At 45.6% G+C, this 12,019-nt stretch overlaps 1 protein-coding gene across 2 annotated transcripts in view; it reads right to left on the bottom strand.

The window, feature by feature from the left end:
• The window catches only part of LOC139375330 (collagen alpha-1(XII) chain-like), an 87,847-nt gene that overhangs the window by 26,312 nt on the left and 49,516 nt on the right, over window positions 1-12,019 (bottom strand). For both annotated transcript variants that reach the window (XM_071117011.1, XM_071117012.1), the window contains exons 29-39: window positions 10,097-10,229; window positions 9,959-9,982; window positions 9,636-9,775; window positions 6,935-7,064; window positions 6,523-6,662; window positions 6,109-6,238; window positions 4,399-4,541; window positions 2,651-2,780; window positions 2,396-2,538; window positions 2,069-2,198; window positions 1,542-1,661 (exon numbers count right to left, since the gene is read on the bottom strand). In XM_071117011.1, the coding sequence (XP_070973112.1) occupies window positions 1,542-1,661; window positions 2,069-2,198; window positions 2,396-2,538; window positions 2,651-2,780; window positions 4,399-4,541; window positions 6,109-6,238; window positions 6,523-6,662; window positions 6,935-7,064; window positions 9,636-9,775; window positions 9,959-9,982; window positions 10,097-10,229 (1,363 nt within the window). The remainder of the gene's footprint in view (window positions 1-1,541; window positions 1,662-2,068; window positions 2,199-2,395; window positions 2,539-2,650; window positions 2,781-4,398; window positions 4,542-6,108; window positions 6,239-6,522; window positions 6,663-6,934; window positions 7,065-9,635; window positions 9,776-9,958; window positions 9,983-10,096; window positions 10,230-12,019) is intronic.

The raw sequence follows: 12,019 nt of genomic DNA on the forward strand, positions 1-12,019 counted from the left end.
CAGACACAGACAGGGACACTCCAGGTCAATAACAGCAGACACAGACAGGGACACTCCAGGTCAATAACAGCAGGCACAGACAGGGAAACTCCAGGTCAATAACAGCAGGCACAGACCGGGACACTCCAGGTCAATAACAGGAGGCACAGACAGGGACACTCCAGGTCAATAACAGCAGGCACAGACAGGGACACTCCAGGTCAATAACAGCAGGCACAGACAGGGACACTCCAGGTCAATAACAGCAGGCACAGACAGGGACACTCCAGGTCAATAACAGCAGGCACAGACAGGAACACTCCAGGTCAATAATAGCAGGCACAGACAGGGACATTCCAGGTCAATAACAGCAGACACAGAGAGGGACATTCCAGGTCAATAACAGCAGACACAGACAGGGACACTCCAGGTCAATAACAGCAGACACAGACAGGGACACTCCAGGTCAATAACAGCAGACACAGACAGGGACACTCCAGGTCAATAACAGCAAACACAGACAGGGACACTTCAGGTCAATAGCAGCAGGCACAGACAGGGAAACTCCAGGTCAATAACAGCAGGCACAGACAGCGAAACTCCACGTCAATAACAGCAGGCACAGACAGGGAAACTCCAGGTCAATAACAGCAGGCACAGACAGGAACACTCCAGGTCAATAACAGTAGGCACAGACAGGGACACTCCAGGTCAATAACAGTAGGCACAGACAGGGACACTCCAGGTCAATAAGAGCAGACAACAGACAGGGACACTCCAGGTCAATAACAGTAGGCACAGACAGGGACACTCCAGGTCAATAACAGGACGCACAGACAGGGACACTCCAGGTCAATAACAGTAGGCACAGACAGGGACACTCCAGGTCAATAACAGGAGGCACAGACAGGGACACTCCAGGTCAATAACAGGAGGCACAGACAGGGACACTCCAGGTCAATAACAGTAGGCACAGACAGGGACACTCCAGGTCAATAACAGTAGGCACAGACAGGGACACTCCAGGTCACTAACAGGAGGCACAGACCGGGACACTCCAGGTCAATAACAGGAGGCACAGACAGGGACACTCCAGGTCAATAACAGGAGGCACAGACAGGGACACTCCAGGTCAATAACAGCAGGCACAGACAGGGACACTCCATGTCAATAACAGCAGGCACACTCCAGGTCAATAACAGTAGTCACAGACAGGGACACTCCAGGTCAATAACAGTAGGCACAGACAGGGACACTCCAGGTCAATAACAGGAGGCACAGACCGGGACACTCCAGGTCAATAACAGGAGGCACAGACAGGGACACTCCAGGTCAATAACAGGAGGCACAGACAAGGACACTCCAGGTCAATAACAGTAGGCACAGACAGGGACACTCCAGGTCAATAACAGGAGGCACAGACCGGGACACTCCAGGTCAATAACAATCACATCTGTGACTTTCTTCTATAGCTGGATATGTATATTAAGTAAGCCAAATGAATCTTCTTTCACAGCTGAATATAATAGTATACTGGAATAGTAAAATAGTAGCTATCTGACCTTCAGGTGAGTAGGCCAGTTTGTAGCCCACCACTCTGGAGGGTGCTGCGTCCCAGGACACCCTGAAGCGAGTGTACCACTCATCTGACACTCTCAGATTCTGAGGTCCTAGCATGCCAACTGCGGGGAAGAAAATACAGACCGTCAAAACCTATTAAAAACATATTACAACGTTTTTAACATTAATATCACAGCCATGCAGTCCCAAGCTAGGACTTTGCTTTGATTTGGTGTAAATGAGGAAATTAGACTGCGTATTGGGCAGCTCTAGTGTGAGATCTAACATTGGAGGACAGCTAGTTCAAAGGTTTCTGGTATTCACAGGCAGACTGAACTGAAGCCATGTTTCTGACATCCAGGACAATAATCACTGGCTGAGTTTATAAAACTCCTGTACTGTGAATGTGTCTGTGTGTGACTGTAACTTACAGTATGTGTCTGCGAGCAACTGTGTTTGTGGAGAACCTTATGCGTCTGTTTGTCTACCATGTTGAATAGTGGACCAAGCATAGAATGTGCTAGCGTACCTGTATGCCCGTCTCCATCCATATCTCCCCCTGGTCCGTCAGGGTATATGGCCTGCACGTTGATCTTATAGGGAGTGTCTGCATCCAGATTGGGCAGGATGACGGTATTTCTGTTCCCAGGAACCATGGTCTACAGGACACACAGGCAAAACATTGTATTACTGTTCATTAATACTATTCAACAGGTACTTCAAACAGAGGAGAAATAAGGATCCTGACAACCTCCCCACATTGCGCCTTGGGCCACAATCTAATTCATGCTGTAGACTCATCAAAATGGTGTTTGATGAGGGTATCATCAGAAATAGTAGCAATATAGGTGCTTACGTGCTCCTCGATGGGGTCTCCAGTGGTGGGGGCGTAGGTAATCTTATACTGCTGCACCGGTCCCTCAGCATGTTCCCATGCCACTGTCAGAGAGCTGGTGGTGGCATCATACACACGCATGTTCCTAGGGCCACTGCGGGGAACTGCAGGGATTATAAAGAAGTGAGCACAATATCAAGCATATACTTGGATGTGGATAAACATGTAAAGGCAATAGGATCTTATATATGATAGATATTATATACTGGATCTTACGTGTTGTGCCCTTGTCTTCAGCTGGCGGTCCTTCCCCGTTGGCATAGATGGCGACCACTCCCACGTTGTAAGGCGTGTCCGGGACCAGCTGCTCCAGCAGGGTGGTGGTGGAGGTCCCAGGAACCAGGATCTGACCAGAGGGGATAGAGACAATGAGGTCAGCACTGAAGGACCAATCACAGTCTACAGCATGCAGCATGCATTACAGTGGGTTGGATTCAATCAGACCACAACTCTCGCACCCACACGTTTGATTCTCAAAACTAGAGAAATTATGATGAAGACAAGCATTAATAGTAATAACAAGGATAGCTGTAACCATCAACATTATTCTACATCAATTAGGCTAGCCTACACTGACACATCCAGATGGGGGAGAAGAGTCCTGTCTGAAAAGTGTATCAGCTGTAGGGGGAAAACAACAATCATGCTGTAATGCTGTTTGCCCCATGGTCCTGGCAGCTCTGACACTCACTATGACCCCCCAGTCTGACAACCTGACAGCTGTTTCAGTGTGACACCTCTATCAACTCGTTCTCACCTCACCTCACTCAACAACCACTTGTGTTGACACTTTTCAGTGCTCAGTGACTGGGGGAACACAAGTATGAATTTTATGTCAATGATGTATGGCCCCTCACAGCCAGGACAATAACACACTGAGTAACTAACGTAATGTGTTGGCAGTTGCTTACAGCAGCCTGGCTCCTCTGCTCTGTCCTCTCTGTCTGGTGCTCATCTCTGTGTGTCTGTGTTCTCCCATACCAGACCCCATTTGTCTGTCTCTTGTTAACATTATCAAAGGTTATCAGCCTCTACCCTGATCTTCTCCTCTACCTGCCTTGTCCTGGTATCACATACAGTACAAAATATACAGGAGTCCACCCACCTGGCATTTGGTTTCCCTCTCTTTCTTTGACCCCAAACACCATTGTTTTGTGTTCAATGTGTGTATCTCTATCTCTGATGGGACTGTTTTTGACGACTGTCATCGAACCTTTGCGTCGGTCATCGCTTTGGAGGGTTTAATAGCAAAATGTTCTTCTCAAGGAGTAAACCCAATATGACAAGGCTGCTTTCCTAATATAGTAGTGCATACACCAAACCTCCCTGTGTTAAATGTGATGGTGCATCGTGACACTGGCCACATGGCTGCTGACGTGGAAAGCTGGCCCTGGCATTGGAAAAGCCCAGCCCAAGTCAATCATAATATTCCCACAGAAACACAATGTTGTGACTTTAAAAGAACAAATAGAGTACTTCTTGCTATCAATAAAATGGAACAGCATCACTCTTCAAAGACCTGTTAAGTCAAAACAGGGTCTCAATGTCTCAATGCTTCTCACAGATGTGGCTGTTTGTGCAATGTCAAGTAGCAGTTTATTAGTTGTTTGTGACCTCCTTTAAAACTCCAGATGTGGGCACCGTCAAGCCAGATAAGGAGGGGAAAAAGCCCAGACAGCTTCCTGTTTTAATTAATGAACATGAAAATTTGGCCTTAAACCAGGAATAGACTGTTAAATAAGAACCCCCACCAGAGAGACAGTCGATGTGGAGCACAAACAGGTTGATGTTGTTCCGTTCTGTTCCTTTACAAAGAGCTGTAGTGATGGAAATCTGTAAATGGACCGAAGCGTTCCACTCGGCCACCCCTGCAAACACCCCAAGTCACTGGACATTAACATTTGACCTTCGACCTGGGGCGGGGTTAATCAGACACCCTATGGGTCTCCCTGGTGGTGACTCACCGACTCGGAGGGCTTGGCACCGCTCAGGGGGGCGTAGACGACCCTGTACTGCACGACCTTGCCTGAGGCGGGATCCCAGCGCACATTCAGGGTGTTGGTGGTGGGGCCGAAGACCTGGATGTTCCTCACGGGGGTACGCTCCACTGTGGAGAGAGAGAGGGATGGAGGGAGGAGGAGGAGGAGGGAGGGGGAGAGAGAGAGAGAGAGAGAGAGGAAGAAAGGGAGATATGGGGAAAGAAGAGAGTGGGGGTGGGTGGGAAGAGAACAGCAGCTGAAAAAATGTATTAGAGAGTCCAACTAAATTATTGGTGGCTGAATCAGACACTAGGGAATGTTCACCTTGAAGCCATCAAAGCATTCACTGTGTCTATGTACAATACATACTAGTTGACTAGTATGATGTTTCCAGTATTTGTACCACTCAGCATTGTACCCTCATAAAGACAGAGTGGGAAGTACATGGGGAACTTATTTTCTTAGAGACCAGAACTATTGCCAGAAATAAGTAACAAAAGTCCTGGGCTTCACCCTGAAAGCACAGCATCAATGGATAATCCACATCAAGATCAATATTTTTTTTATCACAAATTGATAAAATATGACTAAAGCCCAATTTAGATTTGATTAGCAACATTTGTCAGACAGCCTGAAGAAACATAGATTCCGTTGAAATTGAAGAAGCAATATGTAGAGTCCTATAATTCTGACAGAGATCAAAAGCTTGAAAGATATCATTGATCGGTGTCCCTGGGGGTATATTCTGATGGATTTAAGGATAGACAGAAGACCATTAGGCTATGGCTTTGGGGTAATCAGGGTAACAGTAACAGTAATGACATGAAGTGACATTTGATAAACATAGCCAGTCTAGAGAAGGCTGATGAATGGAAAGTGAAAAAATACTCTCAATTCATTCTCTTCCCTCCTCTAGTTTTTTCCATGGGAGGAGCAAATTACTCACGTCATGCTATCCCCCCAGCCGTGCTACCACAACCACTACCAGTCATTACACCCCATAAACGGACCCCATTACCTTAAGGCTGGAGACATCACTAGTGTTGCCAACACAGAGGAATTCCTTCCTGTGCAATCAACCCACTAAAGACTGAGTCATACTGAGTGGAGGCTCAGCCTTATAATTGTGGAAGAAACTGGAAGAGGGATGGTCTGTTCAAAATGGATGGAAACCAGCTAATACATAGTAGTGTCTACAGTGAATCATACTATCTAGCATGGCATTGGACATTTTAGCTGTAAACAGATGACAACCAAAAGCATGTTAGATCTTTTTGGCATTGCCCCCAGAAATAAAAGGGGTTTGCTTAATTTAGTAGGAAAATTCCACTACAATAAGACTGGAACATATTTTGGGCTTATTACAAGAGTTTACTGGCAGAAGGAGTAAGCAAGCCAACACACTTGACCAGAGAGTGCATGCTCTACAGAAATGCCAGGTCTCAAAGAATGACCAAACAAAAACCCAAATCATTATCATATATTGTAGCCTTTAGCACACTGCACAATCTTCTCCTCAGGAAATGCTGTACCAAGAATGGTAGAAATATAACCATTTTATATTGTACACAGGCTCTTTCATTAAATTGACCATGGTAGGTCATGACAATAGCCATGAGAAAAGGGTTGTTGAGGCAGGTCATCTATACTAGATAATGTGAACCATCCTAACAGTAAACCTGTACGTGGACTCACGTGTCTTGCCGTTCTCAGACATGCGTTTGCCCTCTCCAGGGGGGTAGAGAGGGACCACAGTGACAGTGTAGAGGGTGTCAGACATCAGGTTCTTCAGCACAGTGTTGGTGGTGCTACCAGACACCTGGGCCTGTAGATTCAACCACACAACAGGACTGAGTCACAAAGCTACACAGAGGTGATCTGTCTATATGAAATTTGGAAAAACGTCATAAAACACGATTAAAAAGAGAGAGAAAAGGTCTGGTAAAGGAGTAGTATTTTGCAAGTATGTTTGACTGTCTGAGTGAATCTGTGAAGTATCAGTGTATTGGTGTTTGTATTTTGCAGCATTAGATAATAGATGTGATAATGAAAGAGTATGCATGCCATAGTGAGATTCGGTAGTGATTGGTAAGAGGTGGCCCAGCCTACCACTTCCTCAGCTCCTCCAGCGGTGGGCACATAGTAGATCTTGTACTGGCGCACATTGCCCTCGGCGGCCACCCATTGGACATTCAGGGTGCTGGTGGTAGGGTCAGTGACCTGGAGCCTCCGCACTCCACCCAGAGGCTCTGCAGAGAGAGAAGAAAGGAGGTCTTAGGATTCATACTATGTTAAATGACAACAATGAGCTACAGATGTTAAAATGTAAGTAGAGGTACAGAAGTGGCAAGTGGTAGGCGTAAAATCTGTGTTTTACAAACACAGTATTTAGGGCATCTTTAACATCAGCATCTAGGTAACAAATGTAGCCCTGGTTCCCTGGTGAAGCTGAGAGGACAAAATGAAACATGATGTAATCATGAAGGCCTTAGCGTGGCCACAGTTACAGTAGGTCACTCACTGGTTTTTCCGTTGCCAGAGATGTCCTTGCTCTCCCCATTGCTGTAGATGGCTGACACGGTGATGGAGTAGGGAGTGTCGGGGGTCAGCTTGGGAAGCAGCACCGTGTTCTTCTTCCCTCCAATCTGCGTCTGTTGGGGAATGAAGACAGATTGAAATGACTGGGAGAGAAGACGGAAGGACCCTCACTTTGCTCACCTGGTCCATGATCACACTCAAGGCCTAAGGGTCGACTCATTTCGCAATTATTGGATCAACTCTAAATTCTTGTAATATTCCCTTCAGATTACAAATGCGTCAAATAGTCCATTCAATGTGGCCTCAGAAGAGATGACATGGGAAAAACAGTTGTATTTTCTTATTGGATGTGGATGTCTCCAGCTTCTCTCCCTTGACAGTTTATGTCAGTGTCAGAGACTTGATGGAAAGAATGCAGGTTGAGAAATACCAGACTGTTAAAAAAAATTGTGGAGGATGCATCGAGCATTTTTGCACTTTGCTATTGTAGTGAGCAAGATCTAAGGTAAAGCTGTACTCTACTGGCCCTAACAGTGGGATGGGTTGTTTTAAGAGGTATGATTGATGAATTTACTGCATTGTTTTTGACCAAGGAGATGCTGTATTAAAAGGAACGATGTTGAGTTGCATCGCCTCACAGAGACGGCTGACTGAGTAAACCCTGTGTGTGTGTGTGCGTGCGTGCGTGTGAGTTTTCTAGTTTTTTTCTTGTTCTCCACAGAGTAAGTTAACCACTGACAGCATGCCTGATGAAAACGTATCATCAGTGTCTCCCATTTCCTACGCAGACTTTTTGTCACAAATGAATCAAAGCGGGGCCACTTGAGCTCTCCATACTTGTTGAAAATCTGTCAATGAACCAAAAACACTTGGCTAAGCTTGGCTCATTAGCTTCCAGCTTTCCAACAATGCCTCAATGTTTAGCGTGTGATATCATCACAGCAACCGAGGGACGGACGGCCACTGAACAGAACTGGGTTCTCTCCTCTAATTAAAAAAGGGAAAACATTTCATCCATTCTGCATGGGAATGGAAACTCTGAATGGACAAATAACTCACATAGCGCTAGCTACCCTTGACTCCAATATGGTAGGCCTATCACTTCACAGACAAGACTGATGAGAGAGTGAAATTCTCTAACTGCTTCCTTCCATTTACTGGATCTCTCTCTGTGTGCCTCCACATCATGCAAACTCTAAGCGCCTAAACATCTGGCCTGAGGAAAAAAGCCTTTCTGTCTAAACTACTATCCAGCTCTATAGAGTGGAGCAGCAGCGATGCCAGACAGCTTGAAGGACTCTGTAAACACTGTCTGCAGTCAACGACCCCCTTGGTACCACACTCCCTGTCCTGTTACATAAACACACACACACATACACATACACATACACCCTCAACCCTGCTGGGCCCAGACATTCCATCTCTGCCCCCCCTTCTCCTCCATCTCTCCACACTGATAACCCCAACTCCCCTGGGGCTCTGGCCAAGGTCCCTGACCACCATGTGTTTCTAAAATGCATCAAAGCTGGGACCGAGAGACTGAAAAACATATTCTATATCAAGGCCATCCAACTGTTAAATAGCCATCACTAGTTGGCCTCCACTCAGTATCTTGCCCTGAATTTACAGTAGTCACTGTCACTAACCGGCTACCACCCGATTACTCAACCCTGCACCTTAGAGGCTGCTGCCCTATGTACATAGACATGGAACACTAGTCACATGAATAATGTTAACATACTGTTTTACTAATTTCGTATGTATATACTGTATTCTAGTCAAGGCCATCCCTTTCAACTATTGCTGTACATATACTATTCTATCCTACTTTTTCTTCAGATATACTACATATTCTATCCACATACTGTCCATAATGTCTATACATCCCATCACACATATATATATATATATATATATATATATACACTCCGGACCCCGACATTGCTCGCCTTATTTTTTTTTACGTTCTTGCATTGTAATTTCTGAAAATTTCCATACTATATCTGGTGCTAATAGTGGAATGATAGTGTTTCACAGTATTCCTTACCCGCCAGTGTTGTGATTGGCTGTGATATCCATCTATCTATTGTCAAACTGGGGAAGCTGTTCTGAATTTGTGGCTGTGTTATCTAGTGAAAATCTCGCTGTCATTTCCTGGTTGGTGAAATTCTACATTGTTCACTCAATTTAGGTTTATGTGAGAAAACAAGAATCATTGTAACATCTAAATCACTCTGAAATATCTTTTCAATAACAAAAAATATAATTTTTACAGCTGTTTGAAGCTGGTGGACCAAATGAAGCTGGTGGAGATGCCGCTCCGGCAGGAGAAATCAATAGGCGAATATCACAGCCAATCACAACACGGCGGTTAAGTAATACTGTAAAATATTAACCTTCCACTATTAGCGGTAGATATATTATATACATTTTTAGAAATTATAATGCAACAATTTCTGTGTGTTATAGCTTTAAATTGTGTCATATGAACATTCTGGGTCGAGCTATTATCTTCCCATCACACAAACAAAGTGCCTCTGTGTCATGCAACAAGGACTCCCTTCCTTATCCTTTCATCATCCAGAGGACGGTTAGGATTAAAAGCTGATGTTAGCACTATGAACAGCTTGGAATTGTGATGCCCTAAGCTGACCCATGTGGCTACTGGCTGGTCCTGGTTTTACCGACTGGGTCTTGCCCCCGGCGGTGGGGACGTATGTGATCTTGTAGTTCTGGACACGACCAGGGGCGTGGTCCCACTTGACGGTCAGAGTGATGGTGGTGGCGTTGAACACCTGCAGGTTCTGGGGAGGCCCTGTGGGGGCTGGGCACGAACACAACATCATAAACAACAACATAAACTCCAACGTAAACACACATCCAATCAACACAGATCACCTAACTTCTGGATGATGACACTTTGATAAAAATACATGTATTTGATTCAAATGAATTATCTCTATGAGTGCTGTATGTATTTCTGTTTGATTACAACAAATTAACTTACCAGGGGTGAAAATAACCTTGGACACTGCAGAGGGAAACAGAAATATAAAGAGAAATTGTTAATAAATCTGATCTGCATGGTCAGCTCCTAATATGTATTTATTGTAATGCATTAGATTAGATAATTAACTTCTCTTACATGTTCTCTGGCTGCCCAGCAGGTCCTCACTCTCAGACTCGTCAGGGTAGATGGCGGTGACGGACACGTCATACATAGTGTCTGGTTGCAGCTTTTCCAACACGTTACTGGTCTCATCACTGTTCAGTATGGACTGGGAGACACAACACAACAGGGCTTATAGACTGGGAGACACAACACAACAGGGCTTATAGACTGGGAGACACAACACAACAGGGCTTATAGACTGGGAGACACAACAGAGCTTATAGACTGGGAGACACAACAGGGCTTATAGACTGGGAGACACAACGGGGCTTATAGACTGGGAGACACAACACAACAGTGCTTATAGACTGGGAGACACAACACAACAGGGCTTATAGGCTGGGAGACACAACACACCAGAGCTTATAGACTGGGAGACACAACACACCAGGGCTTATAGACTGGGAGACACAACACAACAGGGCTTATAGACTGGGAGACAAAACACAACAGGGCTTATAGACTGGGAGACACGACAAAACAGGGCTTATAGACTGGGAGACACAACACAACAGAGTTTATAGACTGGGAGACACAACAGGGCTTATAGACTGGGAGACACCAGGGCTTATAGACTGGGAGACACAATGGGGCTTATAGACTGGGAGGCACAACACAACAGGGCTTATAGACTGGGAGACACAACACAATAGGGCTTATAGACTGGGAGACACAACACAACAGGGCTTATGGACTGGGAGACACAACACAACAGGGCTTATAGACTGGGAGACACAACACAACAGGGCTTATAGACTGGGAGACACAACACAACAGGGCTTATAGACTGGGAGACACAACACAACAGGGCTTATAGACTAGGAGACAAAACACAACAGGGCTTATAGACTGGGAGAAACAACACAACAGGGCTTATAGACTGGGAGACACGACACAACAGAGTTTATAGACTGGTAGACACAACAGGGCTTATAGACTGGGAGACACAACAGGGCTTATAGACTGGGAGACACAGCACAACAGGGCTTATAGACTGGGAGACACAACACAACAGGGCTTATAGACTGGGAGACACAACCCAACAGGGCTTATAGACTGGGAGACACAACAGGGATAATAGACTGGGAGACACAACACAACAGGGCTTATAGACTGGAAGACACAACACAACAGGGCTTATAGACTGGGAGACACAACAGGGTTTATAGACTGGGAGAAACAACACAACAGAGCTTATAGTCTGGGAGACACAACAGGGCTTATAGACTGGGAGACACAACACAAAAGGGCTTATAGACTGGGAGACACAACACAACAGGGCTTATAGACTGGGAGACACAACAGGGTTTATGGACTGGGAGAAACAACACAACAGAGCTTATAGACTGGGACACAAGGCACAACAGGGCTTATAGACTGGGAGACACATCACAACAGGGCTTATAGACTGGGAGACAACACAACAGGGCTTATAGACTGGGATACACAACAGGGCTTATGGACTGGGAGAAACAACACAACAGGGCTTATAGACTGGGAGACACCAGGTCTTATAGACTTGGAGACACAAAGGGGCTTATAGACTGGGAGGCACAACACAACAGGGCTTATAGACTGGGAGACACAACACAACAGGGCTTATAGACTGGGAGACACAACACAATAGGGCTTATGGACTGGGAGACACAACACAACAGGGCTTATAGACTGGGAGACACAACACAACAGGGCTTATAGACTGGGAGACACAACACAACAGGGCTTATAGACTGGGAGGCACAACACAACAGGGCTTATAGACTGGGAGACAAACCACAACAGGGCTTATAGACTGGGAGACACGACACAACAGGGCTTATAGACTGGGAGACACGACACAACAGAGTTTATAGACTGGTAGACACAACAGGGCTTATAGACTGGGAGACACAACAG

The sequence above is a fragment of the Oncorhynchus clarkii genome, chromosome 19 (assembly GCF_045791955.1).
Source record: "Oncorhynchus clarkii lewisi isolate Uvic-CL-2024 chromosome 19, UVic_Ocla_1.0, whole genome shotgun sequence".
In the NCBI taxonomy this organism is placed as follows: domain Eukaryota; kingdom Metazoa; phylum Chordata; class Actinopteri; order Salmoniformes; family Salmonidae; genus Oncorhynchus; species Oncorhynchus clarkii.